Genomic DNA, 25,170 nt, shown 5'->3' on the forward strand with positions numbered 1-25,170 from the left:
GACTTCTGGATACACTTCTGGCTCTGTCAGTCTGTTTCTTCACTTCAGCAGGTGGGTACTGTAGTTGTAAGAATGCATGATAGAGATCTTGTAGGTGTTTGTCTCTGTCTGAGGGGTTGGAGCAAATGCGGTTGTATTGTAGAGCTTGGCTGTAGACAATGGATCGTGTGGTGTGATCTGGATGAAAGCTAGAGGCATGTAGGTAGGCATAGTGGTCAGTAGGTTTCCGGTAAAGGGTGGTGTTTATGTGACCATCGCTTATTAGCACCATAGTGTTCAGGAAGTGGATCTCTTGTGTGGACTGGTCCAGGCTGAGGTTGATGGTGGGATGGAAATTGTTGAAATCATGATGGAATTCCTCAAGGGCTTCTTTTCTATGGGTCCAGATGATGATGTCATCGATGTAGCGCAAATAGAGTAGGGGCATTAGGGGACGAGAGCTGAGGAAGCGTTGTTCTAAGTCAGCCATAAAAATGTTGGCATACTGTGGGGCCATGCGGGTACCCATCTCAGTGCTGCTGATTTGAAGGTATACATTGTGCTCACCCATAACTATTTCACATTTGGGGACAAAGTCACAAAGTTCAGCCACCAGGTTTGCCGTAACATTATCGGGGATACTGTTCCTGACGGCTTGTCGTCCATCTTTGTGTGGAATGTTGGTGTAGAGGGCTTCTACATCCATAGTGGCTAGGATGGTGTTTTCGGGAAGATCTGGATTGTAGCGTCTACGATTTCCAGGTTTATGGATCTTGGGTAGCAGATAGAATATCCCTGGTCGGGGTTCCAGGCGTGTGTCTGTGTGGATTTTCTGTATATTTTAGAAAAATAGCAGTAATGATAATTACTTGAATTAAAACAACTTGCTTGTATCATAATGTGGACTTCAATGAGAATTGCAGACTCCCCCACCCAAAAAAACAAACCAAACAACCCTGCAGAATGTTGTGTTGTCAGTTACTGTGCTTACATACATGGCATTCTTTATCTTTCCAGTAAGTTAGGAATAAATTTGTTGGCAGTCAGCTGTGCAAGATTATACCAGAAACTGATGCAAGACTCATTTCTATGTTATAGTCCTGCTCCCAGTAATGAAATTAGAGATCAGTACAGCATCATCCCTATCATGAAACTTCTGCATCCTGGGTATCCATGGGGCTTAAAAATGGGGCCAGGAGAATAATTTGATCCAGAATTGCTCTTTTCTAATGTTATGTATTGGGCATTTAGGTACTACACTAAAATGCATAGATCGAGAGAGATTCTTTCTTAAGACTGCACATGTACCTCCTTTACTGCACTGCACCAGTAGGCAATGTGGACACTGGGCACATCAAGGCCAAAAAAGTGCTCTCTGCCTACTTTAGCAGAGAATATATCTACTGAGAGGAAAGTCTGGGGAGGTAGAAAAGTGAGTTGGGGGCTACTGGAAAAGTAAGATGTTTTGTAGCTTCCTTGAAAAAAGAAAACTGGATGAAGGGAAGTCATTTTACTTCTCCCCAGGGATTTTAAAACATAATCCAGTTGGCTGAGATTTGGTGTGTTGTCATATTTTAACCAATAGGTAAAACTTTATTTTATTTTTCAGATTAAACAAGTTTAAATAAAACCAAATAATAGAGTGAGCAAAAACAGATCATATCATCATAGGATTAACCAAGTGTTATCAGACAACATGGTGGCACAAGCATGTAAACATAAGGAGAAAATTGAAAAATCACGTGCTTTACAACAAAATTATTAGCATTAAGCTTAGAAAACAGAAACTTGGATTGATCTGGCATTCATTAGGTACAAAATGAGTGCAATTTACATGCTAATGGCACAAGAGAATGTAGCAGGAAAAGCAGCCAAGGAGAAGATGCAAGATAAATCAGCTCTGCACTTCAGTTTACCCCTGTACCACTCCCTGTACTCTGATGGTAAAATGAATCTCTGGGCAGAAGACCAGCACAAGGCCTTTCCACCACTTTTATCTCACTTCAGCCTAAAGGCCTTAGGCTGGCCCTCTGCAGAAGGGTGAATTTCACCCTCCACAAATAAAAAATCAGTGCAAAGTTTACTACTTTGCTACTTACCTTGCCATTTTCTAACTAATTTATACCCGCATTACATTATTATGTACATCACTGCTGAATTTTGGCCCTAGTGCCCAATTTTTGCTTGTATTGAAATCAATAGCAAAACTCCCATTGACTTCAAGAGGAGGAATGTTGGTCCCATAGTTTTACTATCGGATCTGTACTTTAACATTCCACATTTTAGAAACTCAGCTTTGTGGAAAACGGTGGTGTTTAAACACAGTAATCAATGCACATCTAGTTGAAGTTAAATTGTAATAATTAGGTCATATTTGTGGCATGTTGCAGATGCCTGCTTTGTATTTATAAAAATAGTCACTGCTTTTTTTTTTTTTTTTTTTTTAAATAGTGGGTAAAAGGAGACAATAGACAGTTTTATGATGTATTACAAATGTGGCCTCCCTTCTTGTCATACTATGGTCTGATAGCAGTCTATGTCGTTGTTCAGTATCTTCAATAAAAGGGCAGCTGGGAGTTGCTGTGACGATACAATGCAACATTTTTTTAATCTGCTGTTACTGATCACATAAACAGTTTGACTAAAATTTCTCCCCATAACGTGTATTAGACATGCTGCTGCCTCTTCCTGTTTTATAGGAGGCGATGGTAGAGTAATGCCATTTGCTTCATATATTTTATATACAAATTGGAGAAACTCTTTGGATTTATCCTGGTGTAAATGAGATCAGAATCTGGCCTGTATGATTTAGAAATCAAAGATTTAAAGAATTTCAAAAATTACTTTCTTAGGTGAAAGAAGTTAAGCTGATTTAAAAACAGAGTTCAAATTCTACTTAATTGTATTGGTGTAAATCTAGAATAACTCCATTCACTTCAGTAGAGTTACTCAGGATTTATGTTTGTGTAGCTGGAGCAGAATTTGGGATGAGGATCCTAATTCTTTCAGTATTTTTGGCAAAATTATGAATTTGTCATCTGAATTTCCATTTCATTTTCTTTTTGAGTGTGGTAGGAGTTCTGTTTTATATTTTCAGATATCCTGGTTGATTGTTTTGTTATGTAGGCTGGGGCTGTTTTGGGTGGATGGTTGTTTTAATTTTGTCTGTGTTTTTTAAACTTGTTAAAGAACCTAGAGGTTAGGATAGGTAATTTTAATATATTTTAGGTATCAATAGAATACACATTTTCAAGATTCATAAAATATGACTGATTTTATTTATTTATTTATTTTTATTTTTTATCCCTGGCTCCTACCCAGAATGGATGATATTTGTCTGTTTCTGAGTCTGCATAACTTTATCAGCTTTCTATAAAGTGTCTATCACCCTAGCATCTGGATGCTGTGCAAGGATTACAGAAAAATGGCATGATCTCTCCAGAGGGGCAACTGTTCTGTCTTACTCTTGGGTTAGCGACTGAGCTCCTATCTACCAACAGGTGTATTTTAATAATGCTCTAGCTATGGAGAAGTAACTGTGTGAGCTTCCCTTTTCCCCATGCATTATCTGGTGATTTCTGTTTTCAACTCTCTGATCCCTTATGTCATGATTTGGCAACTTGAGTCTATCCATATTAAAAGAGAAACAAAACAGTATGAAGAAATTTGACATTTCCTTCATTGAGTGTCTTTTTGAAGGTAAAATACAGGGCAAGTAATTGCCCTCTGATTTGCAGAGCTAATGAGTATGACAGTTATCCAGTAGTTTCTATTTAATATCTTATGCTGTGTGGAGTGTTAAACAGGTGATGAGGTAGCCATTTTTACATTGTATCAAACAGAATTTCTGAAACTGATAAGCCACGTTCTTTGCTTCCTTTTTGTCTAGACACAGGCATTAATTAATACACAAGTCCATTTATCCAGTGGTAACAATGTACTTAAAATGTATGTGAAATCATTTCTTAAATTGTGATAGTCTTCCAGTGGTGAGACTGATTGATTAGATTTTCATTTCTTCATAGCAATATTGACATAAGGGATTTTAGATGGAAGTGGAAGAAGATTGTGTGTATTGGAATGGTCCAGTTTGGCCATTAGTTGTGCAGTTCTACTTACTTTGTCATTAAACCTCCAGTTTGAAGAATATCGTGGCATGCTTAGCAAGAGTTAGATCTTCTGGATTTCTCTTTGAGATAAAAGGTCAAAGGTCTATTTTTTCAAAAGCCATGTGCATTGGCCAAACCAGACAGTCTCTACACAAATGAATAAATGGACACAAATCAGACATCAAGAACTGTAACATTCAAAAACCAATAGGAGACACTCAATAACAGACTTAAGTGGCAATTCTTCAATTAAAAAGAATTCAGAAACTGACTTCAACAAGAAACTGCAGAACTGGAATTAATTTACAAACTGGACACCATCAAATTAGGCCTGAATAAAGACTGGGAATGGATGTGTCACTACAAAAAGTAATTTTCCCCTCTGCTGATACTTGCACCTTCTTATCAACTGTTGGAAATGGCCGACGTCCACCTTGATTGCATTGGTCTCATTAGCACTACAAATGTAATTTTCCCTCCAACAGACTCCAATGGGAAACAGCAGAATTGGAATTAATCTGCAAACTAGACACCATTAAATTAGGCTTGAATGAAGACTGGGAATGGATGAGTCATTACACTAACTAAAAACTATTTCCCCATGCTGATTTCCCCCCTACTGTTACTCGTACCTTCTTGTAAACTGTTTGAAATGGGCCATCCTGATTATCACTACAGAAGTTCCCCCCCCCCCGCTGATAATAGCCCACCTTAATCGATTGGACTCGTTAAGAGTTGGTATGGCAACCCTCACTTTTTCATGGGTGTGTGTGTGTGTGTGATATATATACACACAAACACACACACACGCTCTTCCTACTGTATTTTCCACTCCATGCAACTGATGAAGTGGGCCTTTAGCCTACAAAAGCTTATGCTCAAATAAATGTTAGTCTCTAAGGTGCCACAAGTACTCCTCATTCTTTCTCTCTCTTATAGGGTTCAGGGTGATCAGAGGGCAGGGAACGGGGAGTTGGATAGGGCAGGACTCCCGGGGGAGCAGTCAGAAATGAGGGGGGGTTGGATGGGTGGCTGCAGGAGGCAGTCAGAGGTGGGAGGTCTAGGGATGGTCAGGGGACAGGAGCAGGGCGTAGTGGATGGGGTAGGAGTCCCAGGGGAGTTGTCGGGGGCGAGAAGCCGGGGGTGGGGTCAGATAGGAGGCGGGGGCCGGGCCATGCCTGGCTGTTTGGGGAGACACAGCCTCCCCTAACCAGCCCTCTATATAACTTTGGAAACCTGATGTGGCCCTCAGGCCAAAAAGTTTGCCTGCCCCGTCACACATCATGATGTTTGGGACAGCTATCTTAGTCCTTTCAACTCACTCTTCTAGCTGTTTTACTATCCCTTGTTAGCCTATGGTACTTTTTCTTTCAGTTCCACTTAGCAAGTTCTATTGAAATGTTATTGGCAAAAATGCTATTAAAGATTCTAGACTGCATTTTCTAAATATGTAATATTTTTATTTGGATTGTGTAAGAATCACTTCTGCACTGTACACACTAGCAGGTTATTGCTTTTGGAATAGTTTTAAATATAGTTATTGATTATGAATAAGGTTGCAAGTCTGTCAGGGAAGTCATGGATTCTGTGACTTTCTGGGACCTCCGTGACTTCTGCAGCAGCCAGTGTGGCTGGCCCAGGGGCTGCCTGAGCAACTTGGGAAGCCCCAAGGCCAGCCTCACTGGCTGGGGCAGTCTCGGGCCACCATACCTCCCTCGCCCGCTACCACCCTAGCAGCAGGAGTTTGGGTGTAGGAGGGGCTCAGGGCTGGGTCAGGGAGTTGGGGTGTGAGTGAAGGGTGTGGGCTCCGGGCGGCGCTTACCTCAGGTGGCTCCCAGGAAGTGGTGACATGTCCCTTGGCTCCTAGGCAGAGGCATGGCCAGGGGACTCCACATGCTGCCTCCGCCCCGAGTGCTGGTTCCGCAGCTCCCGTTGACCAGGCGCGCCCCGCCCCCAAGCACTCAAGATTTAATCAGGGGTATATAATATAAGTCATGGGCTGTAAATTTTTGTTTACTGCCCGTGACCTGTCCATGACATTTACTAAAAATACCTGTGACTAAAACCTAGCCTTAATTATGAAACAATAATTTTGGGGATACTGTGGCAAATTAATAAAACCTGAGTCCGGAGGCAAAATGCAAAAAAAATATTTTAGTCAAGAAGATTTGTTTTAATATTATAAAATATATTTGTTACTGTAAATCCTTATGCCAGCTTTCTGAGAGAAGGAAAAAAAATCTCTCCTAAATCAACCAAAATATAAACAAATGTAACAAACAAATATAAACAAACTTTTTATAAGGGACCATCTTTTTGTTCTCTTTGTATAGAGAGAACTTAGCACAGTATGTCCTGGTCTATGACTGGGATTCCTGAGCACTACAGTAATACAAATAATAAACAACAACATAATGTTATATTCCTCTGGTATCAAAGTTTCTTCAGCTATGTAAAGTTCAAGAGGAGATGTACCACTGAAGAACACATTTATTAAAGAACATGACAATATGGAAAAAACAAGTTGAGGTTACATAAAATATTCTGATTCCAATTTAACACCCAGGTGCATGCACCATTAACTGGAAAATTCTCAGTGACTAGCACCCAAACAATCTTAATTTGATCCCACATTTGTTTTAAATATTTTAGGGACCAATCCAACTTTCATGGAAGTTCCAAGTAGTCTTTCCTTTGACTTAAATGGGTATTGGCCCAGGGCATATATATATGTATTTTTTTAACATAAATTTGGATAATTGAATATGCTTGTATATTTATTCTGTGGCATCAGATTTGATGGTTTATGACCTAAACTGTTAATATAGTTAATATAATGTTATAATTTGGTATCAGTTATGTTTAGTCTATGTTTAAAGAATAACTTTATCTAATGATATTAGGGGTATATAGAATTATTATGCTCAATAAAAAGATAGTAGTTTGACTGTGATTACATTCTACAATAATGGGGGCTATAAGAAGTTACCTTTAGATAGATATTTGAATTATATTAAGGTTGTTTTGAATTGTTAATACAATAAACTTTAATTTAAATTGTTTTCAAAAGTAGTTGGTGAAGCTCATTGAAGTGGGGGATGGGATGTAACAATATGAGTTTTATGAGAGATTCAAACAGAACAGCTCTTTTGCTGAATAGACTGCAACGTTGATTGGAAAAATAAGGCACCATCCTTGGGTGCAACACACAGTTCAAGTAGAAATTACAGGCTTAAAACAAAAAGAAAAGTACATGTTAAGAGACCAGAGAAGAGCTGGAGCTGATCAAAAATAGCCAGTATTGCAGAGAAAGAAACCGCTTTCAAATTCTGCAAATACAATATCACTGGTAAAACTGCAAAAAAAAAATCTCTATTTGCCAGTTGATGTTCGTTGGTTAAATGGGATTGAAATATTCTGGGCTAATGAAAGAGATTACCCACGCAGACCACTAGACTGTTTTGTTGCAACTCTCACATAGCTGGAGATTTGTTATAGGGAGTTTACTGCATCAGGATTAGCACAATTTTCATTACTCATTTTTTTTTCTTACATAAATTAATTGTTATGGTTAAGCAGGTGTTAGGCTGATGCTGGCTTTGAAAAGGTGTCTGGCATTGTTAACTAATATAACTAGACATATTGAAAGATCTGTTGAGACAGGAAGGAAGAAAAATGCAGAGATTATGGTATACATTATTTGTCTGAAATCTGAAGACAATATGATTGTTTTAAACAAAACAAAACACCAAAAACCGTGCTTTGTAGTTTAGATGGAAATTGCTCCACCAGCTTTACTACACATGGCATGAATCTTATTTCAAAAGGGGAAAGAACTGTTTTCTATTTTAGAAGAGACAGTGTTTTGTTTAAAAAGCAAACTACTTTGACAGAAACTGCACAAAACTATGTCCTCCACCAAAAGATAGGGAAAGTTTCTACTTGCTGATGGTTCAGGAAATCACAGCAAGGAAAAAACTTGGTGATCTTACATGATAGGTAGGATAATGTAACTGTACATTTTGTTGGTTTATCTCATTGATTTACAACGCTGATACTGATATTTATTATTACTATTCTCTCTATAGAAAGGTGTGGCTTTTTTTGTTTTGTTTTGTTTTGTTTTTCTTTTAAGGCCAAATTTTGGGCTTGTCTGTAACGGATGCAGTATATCAGTGGCTCTCAGTCTTTCCAGACTACTGCACCCCTTTCAGAGTTCTGATTTGTCTTGCATACCCAAAAATGTCCCCTCAATTGAAAATTACTTGCTTACAAAATCAGACATAAAAACATAAGTGACACAGCACACTATTACTGAAAAATTGCTTACTTTCTCATTTTTACCATGTAATTATAAAATAAATTGACTGGAATATAAATATTATGTGTCCATTTCAGTGTATAGTATATAGAGCAGTATACAAAAAGTCATCCTCTGAAATTGTACTTTGTACTGACTTTGCTAGAGCTTTTTATGTATCCTATTGTAAAGCTAGACAAATATCTAGATGAACTAATGTGCCCGTTGGAAGACCTCTGTGTACTGCCAGGGTATGTGTACCCGGGGTTGAGAACCACTGCAATATATTCTTATTGCCACCTGTACTGGTCCTTCTTTCACTAGGCTGACTGATCCTGATGTATAAGTGGGTGCAGTTTGGGATAGAAGGGAGTGAAGTGATGGACATCAACTTTGTTTTTGAGGTTGGAGGTGGGCAGCAGGCAGCCACCTCTCAGAGGGTTTGTATACTGCAAGATTTGCAGATGCTTGAGAGTCTGTTAATGGCTACAGAACAGCTGGGGCCAGGATTTGCAGGGTTTGGTTATTTGTTTTCCAAGATGATATAGATGCACGCAGTTAAAATTTTAGGGAAACAATATGGTCCAGTAGATTGAGCATGAAGATGAGAATTTGGAGTCCCTGAGTTTTATAATCCTGACGGATCTAAGTAATCATTTTGATACTGCTAAGAAGCTGGGTCTTGGAGACAGACATTCTCTGTCCTCTAGTTCTTTCTCAAGTACTCTATAAATTGTGCCATGTTTGTTCCTGGGGGTATTGCATTACTTAGCTCTGATGGAGGTTTTACTGCAGTCTGACACGCTTTGAATGTGGTTAAGGATTCATTATTGCTGAGCTTTCTCATCAAGGAAAGCTATTTTCTTGGCAGTGTTGCTAGCTAGTGCTAGGACCACTTTTATGTATGCATGTTTTTTTACACTATTACTATGGCATATGTATGTAAGAGGAGTTTTAGTCTCCGCTTTAGTGGAAGGGAATAGGTGAATCATTTAACCTTTTTGTTCCTCGTTTTACTGATCTGTGAAGTAAGTGGAACAATTTCTAATAGTACTTACGGCATTCTTTTTGGTGCATTGAATATTTGTAAAGAGAATCTGGTTCCTTGTGTCGATAGTGAAGTTGTATAACTTGCACCAATTTGATATTTAGTGGGTGTGCAAAATGTGTCCAATTTACATGTTAAAAGATGGAAAGCTGGGGAATGAAGCAGAAAGCTACTAACAGGAAGGTATATAATAAATTGTGGGAGGCTACTTTATCTTATATTTTATTCTTTGTTCGTCAGCCTTCTGCCCGTCCTCCTGTAAGCACACCCCTTGAATGTCAAGTCAATGTGAGTTACACATCTTTACCACATATACAGTTTTTATATCACTGCTGAATTTTGCCCATTTTGTTTTCAACCTTGAGCTTTAATTCTGTCTTCAGGAAACTCTCAGTAATGTTGCCATTGTACTTTGGGGGAGGGTTTGTTGTTTCCATCATGCTTTGCTTCATCGTCACTTTTTAAAATGTCTTTTTTTTTTTTTTCTTAGCTAACTGTTCGCCACCATGCCAAAATGGAGGGATGTGTCTGCGACCTCAGCTTTGTGTGTGTAAACCAGGGACGAAAGGTAACTCCTGTGAGGATACTGTCACGCAAGATACCTCTTCCACCGGAGGTCAGGGCCCTGTGGCACCACCGTGGCCAATTCCTCAGCAGGCTGCTCAGCAGACTTTCTCTCAGAAGGTACAGGTTCCACAGAAAGTCAACCCAGTGGCTCAGATGATGTTCACTCTCAAGCAGAAGCCCCCTGTTGGATTACCTCAGCAACTGCAATCACAGTAAGTTTTCCGCCCCTCTTTCTTTTAAAATACATTAGATTTAGGGAGATGCATAATTTTAAAACAAAATATTATTCCTTTTAACTGTCTCTGCAAAGCTGAGAGACTATTTATTAGCTTGGAGATCTTTTCAAAGAGGTGGTGTTGTGTAAAAGCATCATCTATTCTATTCTGTTTTTTATTTTATTTTAAAAACCTCATTAAGTAGATCCACTGTGCCTTTTATAATATATGGACCGAATCCATTCAATGTACTGGAGAAGTGCCACTGAAGTCAATGAGCCTGATTCTCTTCTCATTATGATTTTTACACTGATGTAACTATGTTGACTTCAATGGAGTTTACTTTTTAATTTACACCTGTGTGAGATGAAAATAAGGCCCAAAATGTCATAACTGTTTGAGTTTAATTGAGAACAGAATCCAGCATAGTAGGACTACACACGTGAACGAGGAGAGTAAAATTTGACCTTTACATTGTGCTTTGGTTCTTCTTGTCTTAATGGCTAGAAAAGCTGATTGCTTCTTCATGATAAGGTTCACAGATCTGTCAGGATGCTTACTTCAGCCTGTTCGGAATGTGGGGGCAGAACCAGTCACTGGCAACAGGGGCATTCTCCCATCCTGAAGTTGCCTCCAGTTTTTTCTGCCTCCACATTGGCTGGTGGCTCAATCAGGGCTCTCTGCTGCAGGGCTTTTCTGAGGGAAATGCCAAACTTTATTTACAATGTTTAGATTAACAATTTGGCTCAATAATGTAGCTGTCTAATTCTGTGCTGTCTCTCAGGGCTGTGTTTACCTTTTGGGGAGACTGTCTCCTTACAGTGTGTATGATAAAACCCATTGTTTCATGTTCTGTGTGTGTGTATAAATCTCCCCACTGTATTTTCCACTGAATGCATCCGATGAAGTGAGCTGTAGCTCACGAAAGCTTATGCTCAAATAAATTTGTTAGTCTCTAAGGTGCCACAAGTACTCCTTTTCTTTTTGCAGATACAGACTAACACTGCTGCTACTCTGAAACCTGTCTCCTACACTCTGCTTCCCCTCTGAGGCATGGTGCCCCTGTACGTTTGAGGGAGAACTCTGAGCAGAGAAAACCCAGAGACAAAAGGCATGGTCTGTGTCTCCTGTCTGTTGTGTCTGTTGCTCCTTGGGAGGGTGTAAGAGAGGGATAAGGATTTCCTGTCACACCTAAAATATTGCTGCTGCTGAGTCACCATGCCCAAATGTCCAAGTTATTGTTTCCATCTTCTGTTTAGGCTGCCATGCCTTGTCACTGCCTCTATCTCTTCTTCCTCCAGCAGTTGTCTAAGGAATGAGGAGAAGGACAGCGTCCCAGGTGTGGAAGAACTGGCAGGCAGTAAGGGGCCTCTTGGCCCACTGTAAAAGGGGTATGCCTGTCCTGTGGCGCCCTCTGCTCTGATTTCCTTATCACAGATTCTCAGGAATAATCCAGAGGTTTATGCTCAATAACACACACCTTTTTTGGGGACTGGTTTATTAACCTAAAACAAATCCAAGGTAGCAGGGCCCAACTCTGAAATCAAAAGACTCAAGGAAGCTGGACCTCTTCAGCAGGAAGGTGTATTCCACTTGGGTGGGGGCTCCAGCTTCGGATTGATAACCAGCGAGTGATCCTCAGTAGATGTAACTTTAATTCCTGGAATACTGTGATGAAATTTGAAGAGTTAATCCCCACACATTCTAGAGCGGAATTTGAAGCTTTGATGGAGGGAAAGGAAGTGACGTGGACCTCTTTACAGGCTTTGCTGGATGTGACAGACTTGGCCCATGTGAACAATGTCCTCTGCCATAGCCATGAGGGGGAGCTCATGGCTCCAAGTATTGAGCCTCCCACAGAGGTCCAGCAAACAAGTCGGGACCTGCCCTTTTCAGAACAGACTGACTCCACGCTCCGTAGCCTAAAAGACTCACCCCTGTCACCCAGAGGAAACATTTTAAGTCCTAGCCTCCTCCATGCTCTTATCTTCCCCAGCCTAGGCAGGACTTCTCCAGAAAGGGGGGCGGGAATGGCAGGCGCAAGTCTCTAGTAGGCAATCCTCTGACTCTCTAAGCATGCCTTTTGAGGGTGTGCCCCGGGGCGGTACACCAGTCCAGTAACTGGATTCTTCACCTCGTTTTCTGAACCGTCTGTCCTACTTCTATCGTGCTTGGGTCCAGATAACCTCACATTGCTGGGTTCTCCACACAATAGAAGTGGGATATTCTCTCCAATTCCGCTCCTCCCACTCCCCTTCCCCGTCCCTCTTCAGGTACCCTTCTCACAAGCAACTCCTCATGCAGGAGGTTCCTCAGGAGCTAAGGGGCAAGGGTTTTTATTCCCGATATTTCGTAATCCAAAGGGGGTCTCTGACCCATTCTTGACCTGCGAGACCTCAACAGATTCATGAAGAAGTTGAAGTTCTGCATGGTCTCGTTGGCCACCATCATCCCATCCCTGGATCCAGGGGATTGGTACACCACCCTCGACCTGAAGGATGCATGCTTCGACAAATTGATAGTCCCGGCCCAAGATGCTTTCTCAGGTTCTTAGTGAACTGCAGTCCTTACCAGTTTACAGTCCTCCCTTTCAGCATGTCCGCAGCCCCTCAAGTTTTCACCAAGTGCATGGCAGTCGTAGCCACCTTCCTGAGAAAAAGGCAGGTGCTGGTATTCCCATACCTTGATGACTGCTTGATCAGGGGCCACTCCACAGTACAAGTGGAACTACATGTCAGCATGATAAGGTCTACTTTCAACAGGCTGGATCTCCTGCTTAATGTACAGAAATCAACTCTATTCCCTACCCAGAGAATAGAGTATATCGGGACAGTGTTGGACTCGGGTCAAGTCAGAGTCTTGCCAGAGTCTCATTTTCAGACAATGCACGACATCCTAGAAAGCTTCAGGCAGTACCCCACCACTACAGCAAAGAATTGCTTGAAGCTCCTCGATCATATGGCATCTTGTACGTACGTAGTACAACACGTGAGGCTGAGGCTCAGACTTCTCCAGTGCCTGGCTGGCATCAACTTATCGACCTGGCCGCGACAGCCTGGACAAGGCGGTCACATTTTTACCATAAGTTCTTGGGTCTCTCCAATGGTGGATCAGTCCACAGGCTGTGTGCACAGGAGGTCCCCTTTGGCAAACTGCATCCCTCGCTGTCCCTGGGCACAGATGCATTAGTGATGGGGTGGGGAGAACATCTGGGAGAGATCAAGACACAGGGCCTTTGGTCCCAAGCCAACTCTCACTTCACATCCACGTCAGGGAGCTGAGAGTGGTTTGCCTGGCATGTCAGGACCTTCCAAGCCCACTTGAAAGGGAAAGGTGTGTCAGTGGTGATGGACAATATGACTGCAATGTTTTATATAAACAGACAAGGCGGCGCTCGCTCCTCTCCCCTGTGTCTGGAAGCTGTCAAATTGTGGGACTTCTGCATAGCCCACTCAATACATCTGGAGGCATCCTACCTCCCGGGTTCTCAGAACAAGCTGGTGGACCATCTCAGTAGATCCTTCCACAACCACGAGTGGTCCGTTCGCCTGGACATAGTGAACACCATTTTCCAATGGTGGGGAGTTCCCCAGTTGCCACAAAAAGTAACAGTAAGTGCCTGCAGTTCTGTTTCTTCCTGAATCACCATCCGAGCTCACTTGTGGACTTATTCTTCTCCCCTGGAAGGACCACCTGTTTTACACATTCCCACCTATCCTGCTTATCCACAAGGTTCTGCTCAAGATTTGCAGGGAGGGGTCTGCAGTCATACTGATAGTGCCAGCCTGGCCTCGACGGCACTGGTATGTCATGCTTCTGGAGCTATTGGTGGACACCTCAATCTCCTTGCCCTTACTTTGGACCTGATCACTCAAGTCCCCGGCCATCTCTAGCACCCCAACCTTGAGTCTCTCCACCTCACAGCTTGGAACCTTCGTGGTTAAACCCGGTAGAGCTAATGTATTCCGAACCCATTAGGGAGGTTCTCCTTGGCAGTAGGAAACCTTCCACCAGGACTACCTGGCCAAATGGAAGAAATTTCTTGATCTGGTGTTCGCAGAGCTGCACCCCTCTGATGCTGTCGTCAATAGTTCAAGATGAGAGTATTGGCTACGCTTAAAGAAGCAGGGCCTGTCGGCCTCATCAATAAGGGTTCACCTTGCCACTGTTTCGGCAGTCCACCCAGGAATGGCTGGTCGATTGGTCTTCGCTAACCCAATGGTCGGTCAGTTTTTTTTAAAGGTCTTGACAGATTATATCCACAAATTAGGCAGCTGATCCTGGCTTGGGACCTTAATCTGGTTATTTCAAGATTAATGGGGCCTCCCCACTTAGAGCCCCTAGCGACTTGCTGTTTACTTTATCTGTCATGGAAGTTGTCATTCCTGGTCATAATAACATAAACAAGAGAGTGTCCGAGCTTAAGGCCTTAACTTCTTACCCTCCTTACACCGTTTTTAACAAGGACAAAGGTGCAGCTTAGGTCTCACCCAGCCTTTCTCCCAAAGGTCGTGTCTCAGTTTCATGCCAATCGGGACATTTTTCTCCCAGTTTTTTTTTACCCTAAGCTACACAGTCAAGAACAAAGACTCCACTCTTTGGATGTTTGGGAAGCACTGACCTTTTATATTGAATGCACAAAACCATTTCGTAAGTTGAACCAGCTGTTCATCACAGTAACAGACAGGATGAAGGGCCTCTTGGTATCTTCTCAAAGAATTTCATCGTGTATCATGTCCTGTATCTGGGTATGTTATGATTTGTCAAAGATACCTGCCCCTGCACTGATGGCACATTCTACAAGGGCGCAGGCCTCCTCAGTGGCATTCCTGGCCCAGGTCCCGATTCAGGAGGTTTGCAGGGTGGCGACATGGTCCACGGTCCACACCTTCAGTTCCTGTTACGCTGTCACCTAGCATGCCTGGGATGATGCAGCATTCGGCAGAGTGGCGCTTCAGCCAGCGATTCCATGAACTCTGTTCCTGCCTCCTATGTAAGGCTTGGGAGTCGTCTACTTGGAATCAACATGAGCAAGCACTTAAAGAAAAAGCGATTACTTACCTTCTCATAACTGTTTGTTCTTCAACATGTGTTGCTCATGTATATTCAAAGACCCAACCACCTTCCCCTCTGTCGGAGAATCCAGCAAGAAGGAACTGAAGAGGTGGTGGGTCAGTGGGGACCTATATACACTGCTATGAAGGCGTGACTCTAGGGGGCTTAACAGCCGACCTAAGGGGCACCACTAGGGGAGAAACCTTCCGACGACTATGCATGTAGCATGTGCACACCTACTTGGAATGGACATGAGCAACACATCTCAAAGAACAGTAGTTTATGAGAAGGTAGATAACCATTTTTTCCCATCTATCTTAGTGATACAATGGGAAACTTTATGGAATGCGGAGGCTATTCAGGGGTCAAGGAGAAGAGTCAATTTATAATCCTGACTTCTGCCAGACACTACAGAAAGGTATACAGCTCCCATGACAAGCTGAAGCAGTCCATGGAGTAAAACAGGAGAAAATATCTGTTTGCAAGAGGTATCTAGGAGAAGCACAGGGTCAGTAGCTTCCCACTGTTGCATCAGCGCTATAAGCAGGTCTTCAAATTAGCTTTACCTGGAATTAGACCCCTCCCAGTTGGTTCTCTCAATTCGGGAGCAAAAGAGCTTACATGTAGCTTTGACTAAATGAAATCACTGGACATTGCCCAGAGGGGGTACCCAATAGAGCTGTACAAGAATTATAGGAACAGCTTTGTCCCATTCGCAGTCTCAGCAAACCATGGAAAGTTCACAACATGAATGAAATCATCCATCATCTACTTCACATCAGAGCACGGAAACCTGTTTCCCATCCTGTTTTTATCCCCTGAGACTCAGGGTTCTGCTCTGCTTGTTATCTGAAACATCTAAATAAGTTCCTCATGGAGGCTTGTCTTCAAAGTGTTCCCATTTTGCCATCCTCAGACAATTCTTATGTTTTGCAGATGGATGGCAGCTTTTTTCTTTTTCCAGCTTTGATGATTACCATTACATCTGCTTCCAGAATCCCTCTCCATGATCATGGTAGCACTAATATTGGCTTTAGGGAAGAAGAAGAAAATTCACTTCCAGGACAATTTTTTCTCATCAGAATTCTGAACAGGAGTGAAGGTTGAAGCCAACAAAGTATCTTGGATTCAAGACAAAACAGACACGTAGTCCAAGAGAAGTCCATTCTAGGTCTGTGTTGAGGATACAAGGTCTGATCTCAGAAGAATGTTAACAGAAGATTGCCATAACTGAAAACAAGTGATGTCACAGAAACAAAAATTCAATTCTTACTGGAGCATGTTGGGAATTTTTGATCTCATACACGGGCATGCTTTTATGATCCAGAGATCATATTGTACCTATCTAGTAATTCTGGACATTCCCGCCTCATCTCCCCTTATCTCATCTATTGGCAGAGATCCAGCTCCAGTTGTATATTCTCTACTCCCACAACTAGTGAATGCAGAGAATCAGGTTGGTTTTTTTTTGTTTTGTTTTTTTTTTTTGTTTTTTCTTTTTTAAGGGATCTTCCCAATTCGGTTCAAGGAATTGGTACCAGAAGGAGAGAGCACGGTATCCACCATTCAGAATGCAATGATTCATTGAATTCTTGGAGCTTTGCTTCATTCATGGATAACAGACCTGTTCTGGTCATGACAGTCAGTGTGTCTGATTGTGTTCTTCTTTCCAGTTGTTATAAAAACTCTATCAGCTCTACTCCAGAGAAATCTTCTCTTCTAGGTAGAGCAAAATTTCCTATTTCTATGTGCACTTGCTCACCAAAGGAGAGATGAACTCCAAGATTTAGAAGTTAGGTTAGCAGAGCGATTCTGACACCCAGAAATATTTCATTCATTGTAAGTCAATTTGGAGGGCTGGTGACCTCTCATCTTTATTTACTGTTTCCAGATCCAAAGTACCCTGCCTCTCTGTGTGTCAGGACCTGTGTTGCGAGATCGTGAATGACATCTTGCAAAACCAGCGAAGGTCCAAGCTATGTGCCTTCCTACCTATTCCACTGATCCCTGGGGAATACAAAACTGCCATGTTAAACCAGTGAAACAGCCTTAAGTGGCCATAGCCAGGAGAGCTTTATTGTGGATGTATGAGTGTCCAAGGAAAAAGGTCAAGTCTCTGTAGTATAATGCTTTCAGCATGTTCAAGAGAAGGAAGTTTTTTTGTACAAATCCCTATTTTAGACGCTTCCTTAGGATGTCAACTTTATCCAACCACGCAAGGTCATAGAGCATGATCTTGGAACCTCGTTTTGCTCTGTACAACACTACCTATATTGAAGCTCTGCAGAAAGTGATGTTATGTTTCCTACCCTCTAGGGTAGTATTCTTTATTGGAAGTTGCGAACTTTCTCTAACTAAACCCATTAATGACAGGTTTCAGAGTAGCAGCCGTGTTAGTCTGTATTTGCAAAAAGAAAAGGAGTACTTGTGGCACCTTAGAGACTAACAAATGTATTAGAGCATAAGCTTTCGTTGTGAGCTGTAGCTCACGAAAGCTTATGCTCTAATACATTTGTTAGTCTCTAAGGTGCCACAAGTACTCCTTTTCTTTAAACCCATTAATGTACTTTTCCTTTCTTTTGGCCGAAGTCATCTTTGACCTTTATATTAAGGGGAGGATGGAGGAGATATTTATATGTAATCTACTTCATTTTGGATGTGGCATGGAATATTTTGGTCCTTGAGGTTATATACAATTCCTTTCTTATCTTTTGTTGTTGTCCTGTTTAGCATATGATCTCAGCTGTGCTTGAATCATACTCTTGTTAGATTTTATCTGTTGTTTGCTGCTGTTAGCAGTTTTGGGTATTTTAGATACTTTGTCTAGGGTTGGGGTTTTTTTTCCTATGGTTAGAACACTTAGATCCATGGCGAGCTCTGTCTTGGTGTTGATCACATGGCAGAGCTGAGAGGTTCAAAGGGGTTCAAAAGGTGCCCTGATATAGTTTCTGAATCCAGTGCCTACACCAGGGATGATTCTTTCTGGAAAACATAAGAACGGCCGTACTGGGTTAGACCAAAGGTCCATCTAACCAAGTATCCCGTTTTCTGACAATGGTCAATGATAGGTGCCCTAGAGGGAATGAACAGAACAGGTAATCAAGTGATCCATCCTCTGTCACCCTTTCCCAGCTTCTGGCAAACAGAGGCTAGGGACGCCATCCCTTTCAATCCTTGCTAATAGCCATCTATGAACCTATCCTTCATAAATTTATCTAGTTCTTTTTTTGAACCCTGTTATAGTCCTGGCCTTCACAACCTCCTCTGGCAATGTGTTCCACAGGTTGATTCTGCATTGTGTGAAGAAATACTTCCTTTGCATTCCTCCTAACTCATGTGTGAGGTGGGTCTGGCTCTTATTCTAAGGGCTTACAAGGATCAACAAGTGAAATATCAGACCTTCCTGATTAGGAAAGTCTTGTGTGTGATGTCTGTGGGCTAGGGCTTGTTCAAAATTTTTAATCTATACTGTATTTTGAGGAAAAATTGGGTTTTTAGCTCCGATTTTTATTTTATTTTGGTGAAAAGTATCTGCTTTTCACAGAATTTTCTCCCACTCCCCCCCCCCCCCCCGTGAAAACCCCAAAATACTTGGATTTGAAATGCTGCTGCAGTGCTTCATGGCAGTTTTCATTTGATTGCCTCATCATGACCCCATTTTCCTCTATGGGCTAGGCTTTTGGGCCATGATGCACCAAGGCCAGGGACTCCCCAATGCAATGTTGCCCCTCTCCAAGAGATACAGATTGTCCTGAATCGTGAGCGAGGAAGTCTGATCAGGAAGCCTGGCCTATAGAGGAGTATTGGAGCATGAAGCACCTGATCTAAAAGTCCTGTGAGGCACCACAGCAGTATTTCCAAATAGAAAATTTTAAGTTTCTGACAAAATTTTTCAGTATTTGAATTGTTGTTCAACTCTGGTGGACCTATTAGGTGACCATGACCATTGTTCCATGAAGAACTCTAGTTGGTTATCTTTGACTTCCAAATGCAAGCGCTTAGAAGTCATCGACTACAGTTTTGACACTGCTGCTGACCATGTAGCAGAGTTCTATGACTAGAGATTCTTCCTGAGAAAAAGAAATCCACAGAGGCTTTGAACAGTGCCATGCTCTCTGCAGTATCAAGGCTTTGATCCCTGGTATTTCCAATCTCAAGAGATCAAAAATCATGAGAGTAGCCCGGAAAATCATAACGAGGAGTCTCGTGGCACCTTAAAGACTAACAGATTTATTTGGGCAGAAGCTTTTGTGGGTAAAAAGCCTATTTCTTCAGATGCATGGAGTGAAAGTTACAGATACAAGCACAAATATATTGGAACATGAAGAGAAGAACACTTCACCTTACAAGTGGAGAACCAGTGATGACAAGGTCCAATAATTGAGGAGGAGGTGTCAATACCAAGAGAGGGAAAATTGCTTTTGTAATGAGCCAGCCACTCCCAGTCCCTATTCAAGCCCAAATTAATGGTGTTAATGAAATTTAACAAATAAATTGCAAATGAATTGTAGCTCTGCAATTTTTTTGAAGTCTGTTTTTGAAGTTTTTTTTTGTTGCAGGATGGCTACTTTTAAATCTGTTGTTGAATGTCTAGGGAGATTGAAGTGTTCTCCTACTGGCTTTTGCATGTTACCATTCCTAATGTCTGATTTGTGTCCATTTATTCTTTTACATAGAAACTGTCCGGTTTGGCCAACGTACATGGCAGAGGGGCACTGTTGGCACATGATGGCATATATCACATTAGTAGATGTGCAGGTGAACGAGCCCCTAATGGTGTGGCTGATATGGTTGGGTCCTATGATGGTGTTGCTAGAGTAGATATGGGGACAAAGTAGGCAATGCGGTTGTCATAACTATAAAGGGAAGGGTAAACAACTTTAAAATCTCTCCTGGCCAGAGGAAAAACCCTTTCACCTATAAAGAGTTAAGAAGCTAGGATAACCTCGCTGGCACCTGACCAAAATGACCAATGAGGAGACGAGATACTTTCAAAGCTGGAGGGGGGGAGAAACAAAGGGTCTGGGTCTGTCTGTGTGATGCTTTTGCTGGGGACAGAACAGGAATGGAGTCTTAGAACTTAGTAAGTAATCTAGCTAAATATGCATTAGATTGATTTCTTTAAATGGCTGAGAAAATAAGATGTGCTGAATAGAATGGATATTCCTGTCTTTGTGTCTTTTTTGTAACTTAAGGTTTTGCCTAGAGGGACTCTCTATGTTTTGAATCTAATTATCCTGTAAGGTATTTACCATCCTGATTTTACAGAGGCGATTCTTTTTACCTTTTCTTGTATTAAAATTCTTCTTGTAAGAAACTGAATGCTTTTTTCATTGTTCTTAAGATCCAAGGGTTTGGGTCTGTGTTCATCTATGCAAATTGGTGAGGATTTTTATCAAACCTTCCCCAGGAAGGGGGGGTGCAAGGTTTTGGTGAGGATTTTGGGGGGAAAGACATTTCCAAATGGCTCTTTCCCAATAATAAACCCGGTTAGACATTTGGTGGCAGTGAAAGTCCAAGGGCAAAAGGTAAAATAGCTTGTACCTTGGGGAAGTTTTAACCTAAGCTGGTAAAAGTAAGCTTTAGGAGGTTTTAATGCAGGTCCCCACATCTGTACCCTAGAGTTCAGAGTGGGGAAGGAACCTTGACAGGGTTTTTTTTTTTTACAGGGATTGGTTCCTGGGTTAGTGTTTCTGTGGTGTGTAGTTGCTGGTGAGTATTTGCTTCAGGTTGTGGGGCTGTCTGTAAGCAAGGACTGGGATTTTTTTTTTTTTAAATAGAAAACTGTAGTGTGGATTTTGTTGGTCTTTTCCCGTCATGAGAGAGAGAATTAGTTTTGCCCACTCTCCCAAATTTATTGGGTAAGGTGAGTCTGGCACCTGCTGAAAGAGCTCTAACCCCCATATCTACCATCTTCTGCCCAGCCATTAATTCTGCCTCTGTCTAGCCCCTGCCGCATCAGTTCAGACCCATTCAGGTCACTTCCCCAGTTCTGATCCATCAATTCAATCGCCCAGCCCCCACCGGTTCAACCCCACCCTTCTCTATGCAGGAGGGGGGAGGAGCAGAAGAGATGTCCCATCTCTGTTGCTCCTAGTAGGGGAATGGGGAGAAGAGCCACCCTTAACTGCTGGGCTCTTTTTGGTCCTTCCTTTCTTATCCCTTCCTGTGAGATAAGCTTTGGATAGCCAAAGGGAGCGGGAATGGGAGTGGTCCGCCTGCAGCAGCTCTGGTTGGTTGTTCTGTCCCAGGAGGTGGGCAAGTGGGGTGGATAGCCAGTCAGAAGGCTCAGATTCAGTAAAGGGTGGCTATTCTTCCCCCACACCCCCTTCTTGGGTCATCGTGAGACTGGCTCCAATCCCAGTAAAAATCACAAGAGTTGGCACCACTGGATACCTTTCCTGGCTCTGACATTGATGGGAGTTATCCAGTGCCAATCCATTGGTGCCAGTGACTGGTAAGGGGATTGTGCAGGGTCATTATGCTGAGGGTACCTGTGACACCAGATTAGCTGAAAGAAGCCTCTCAGCTAATTTTCAAGTCTCCAGACCAACAAGGTCCTTTGGATTATGTTATGTGTAAATCATAGTTTCACTTTCCTCCTTCTTAGTTCGTGTTTTAAGAGAACGTGAAGTGGAGTGGGGAGAATTTCTTGGTGCCCAGAAGGTCAGAGCACACCAAGAAAAACAAGCATCTTTTTTAGGATTGGAGATTGGATCTGGAGTCCTCTGTGCCATCGATTATGGTTCTGAGTTGGTTGTTTTTTTTTTGTTTTTTTTTTTCATTTCACCAGTGTAGATCCTTATTGTGCCTACTGTTTCCCCAGTACTGAAGGCCTGGTGCACCAGTTACAGGGCCTACCCATGCATAGATAGATCCAGTGGGGATCAGGCTACTCATCTCCCCATTATGAGCTTTCAGTTCTGCAGGAGGTCTGAATTGGCCTTCATTCCAACTGGGATGGATTTTGAGACCCCTTTGGACAACTCCTGGAATAAGAAGGCTGTTGGCCCTAGGTGTAAAAACCTGCAGGGCAGGAATCTGGGACCATGGGTGTTCTGGGCTGCTGACCGGTCTGCATCACCATGGGAGGTTTAGGCTGGGCTCCCATGGAAGGACCCTGTGAAGCGGGGCTTGGCAGGAAGTCCCACCCACCAGGACCTGCGTCGCGGCCCCTCCTAGCCCATTGATTGGCTGGTACCAGTACTTGCCCCTTCATGTTTCCTAGTTTAACACAGACTGCCTGCCCGTCTCTGCTCCAGATTCCGCTTGCAATAGACACTAGACTCTGGCTTCCCACCTTGGTTTGTCCTTGACTTCGCTATTTGATTGCTGACTGTAACTTGGTGCCCAACCCCAATCTCCTGGTAATCTGACCCTGCCTGCATCCTGGCACCTGATTCTCAGTCTGCCCACTGTCCTGTCTTGAACCTTCTGGTACCAGACTCAACCTGACTCCTGATTCCCTTCTTAGACACTAGGTCTCACTGTCCACATCCCAGTCATGGCACTAGGAACCATGGTTTCCTTGTTAGCGCTCACAAGAGCTACTACTATCATTCTTCCTTAGCAGCTTGTGGACAATATTTGCAGGTCACTTATTTATACCACCATATGATGATGTGTCCCTTGTGGCATAGTCTTTCTTGTACAATTATACCAACAAGTAGAGAATACCTCACAGTGGAGCCTCAATTTTTTAATTAACTTATCAGTTATTTTCTTTGAGAGATACTGGAGTAAGTTTAAACTGGAATGTCCATTGGTAACAGCAGAATGTTCCATAGACATTACAAGGTGAATATATTCCATATGCCTGGGACTTCTGCCCTCTGCTTTCAAGGCATTTCAGGAGAGGGAGCTACATGTAAAACTATACCACCAGTTAAAATTTAGTTGGTTGAAATGGAAGTTGCAGCCACTCTATCCTAGGCTGTAGTGTTGTCAAAATGTTTTAATTAAACTGGATAGTGATTGGCTGGTCAATATGAGGATGAGAGGCTTTGACATATGTCCAGTTTTAATGTTCATTTTTACTTGACACCAGAGGTTTCTATTTTTTTTTTTTTTTTTTTTTTTGCTTTTTCCAGCACTGCCTACCCAGGACTATCCCAGAAACAGTAGCATTTTGAGATACGCCTCAGCACTGTGTTTTTTCTCTGTATGATTTCCCCTTATTGCTAACACTTCCTTGCTCCCCCAGTAGTACCAAAGACAGCAGCTCTAGAATACAAAGGCTCTACGTGACTACCAGCATTTTAATAGCTTTGCTGTCTATCATTGTTCAGGACAAATCTAGATAACATAGTGAAGCGGATGCTGGCATCTTCTTTGTTAGAGCTCCTACAATTGATACTACTAGTGGAACTTCATTAGTGAAAGAAAGGGTTCAAAAGTTGGAGGGAAATAAGCCAGTGCAGACAAGGCTGGTTTAATTACAAAACAAACTGTACTAAGGAGTTGTTTAAAACAGCAAAAGAACTACTGGTGAATGTGTATCATATCCAGGCCTGGAGGGCTAGAGTAACAACTTCCTACGTGATAAAAGATCTGTATTTCCCTTGGAAACAGAAACCTACAGAAAGCATCATCGGAGGTTTGGTGTATCTGAAGTAGGACAAAGTATAATGGAATTTGTTTCTGGACAGCATGGCCCAAATTCTGCTCTTATTAACACTGGCATAAATCCAAAGGAACAACTAAAGTCAACTTTGGGAAAGCTGAGAAGCACTTTTGGCATGATCTAAATATGCAAGCATGTTAAAAGGCAGGAAAATCTGTAAAGTGCTCTAGGGAATCTAGGATATTGTAATATACTAGGAAAAACTGTTTTCAGTCCTCCCCCAATAACAGGCACTGTGCGCTTGATTTGTGATTCCACTCCAAACCGCTAATTGTAGGGCAGTAGCTTCTGGCATTATACCAAAAGAGAAGGCCATGGTTATGGCTGAGCTGGCTGTCTCTGTGCTGGGGATAGTTATAACTATAGAAAACCGCTTTCCTTGCAGGAATCACTCAGGGCTTGTCTCCATGGTGCCTTAGCCTACGCTAGAGGGGTGTAAATTCTAGTGCACGACATGCTAGCATGCACTAACTGACCCATGTGGACCCTGCTGGTATGCCCTAAAAGTTCTCCAGTGTGCGTTAATGTAGTCCCATTTCAACGGTTCTACATTAACACACATTAGGGAACTTTTAGTGCAAGTCACTAGGGTCCACATAGGTCACGAGTTAGTGAGCAACATGTTAGCATACACTAGGATTTACACCCCTCTCATGCAGACTAAGGTACCATGTAGACAGTGAGTTAGGGAAGGAGTGCTTGAACATTGAGGAAGAGGATCACTTGCTCTAATAACTTAGCTCATCTATATTAATTTTCCTACCAACTTCTAAGTGTTAGGGATGAGAAGGAAGCAAGCTAGAGTGTGTCCTTTCCCTGATAACATGTGGGAGTCAGGCAGCCCCAGATAGGGAACAGTCTACTTCTATGGAACACTACTTGCAACAGCAGACAGGAAGAGTGGGCATCTCTGAAAAAGTTAGTTGGTTGAATATATCCTGATATCATGTCACATGTGCTGTTTGGCAAAATACTATTATTGGGTTTACCAGCTCTTCAGTTTATCGTCTACCATATTTGCGTTCTGTCCTCTAAGTAGCTTAATTCACACAAGGCATGTTCTATTCAGCAGACCCTGGAGTAACACCCATGTCTCTACCCCCCCACAGAGAGAGCAGAGAAGGGTAGAGCTTCACCATTTAGAGTGCATGAAAATAAGAGGCTCCTAAGAGGATCCTGTCTGAAGGGTTGCTACCCAGCAGTCTGCACTGGCATAACGGGGGCACAGAAAAGAATAAGATATTCTAATAAAAGAGAATGCTTCCACTGTGACT

The 25,170-nt window shown here is 42.3% G+C and overlaps 1 protein-coding gene across 6 annotated transcripts in view; it reads left to right on the forward strand.

The window, feature by feature from the left end:
- Positions 1-25,170, forward strand: part of LTBP1 (latent transforming growth factor beta binding protein 1) — a 391,697-nt gene that overhangs the window by 20,809 nt on the left and 345,718 nt on the right. For all 6 annotated transcript variants that reach the window (XM_038397049.2, XM_038397051.2, XM_043511538.1 and 3 more), the window contains exon 3: positions 9,927-10,215. In XM_038397049.2, coding sequence (XP_038252977.1) covers positions 9,927-10,215 — 289 coding nt within the window. The remainder of the gene's footprint in view (positions 1-9,926; positions 10,216-25,170) is intronic.

This window comes from Dermochelys coriacea, chromosome 3 (genome assembly GCF_009764565.3).
Source record: "Dermochelys coriacea isolate rDerCor1 chromosome 3, rDerCor1.pri.v4, whole genome shotgun sequence".
Classification (NCBI taxonomy): Eukaryota; Metazoa; Chordata; order Testudines; family Dermochelyidae; genus Dermochelys; species Dermochelys coriacea.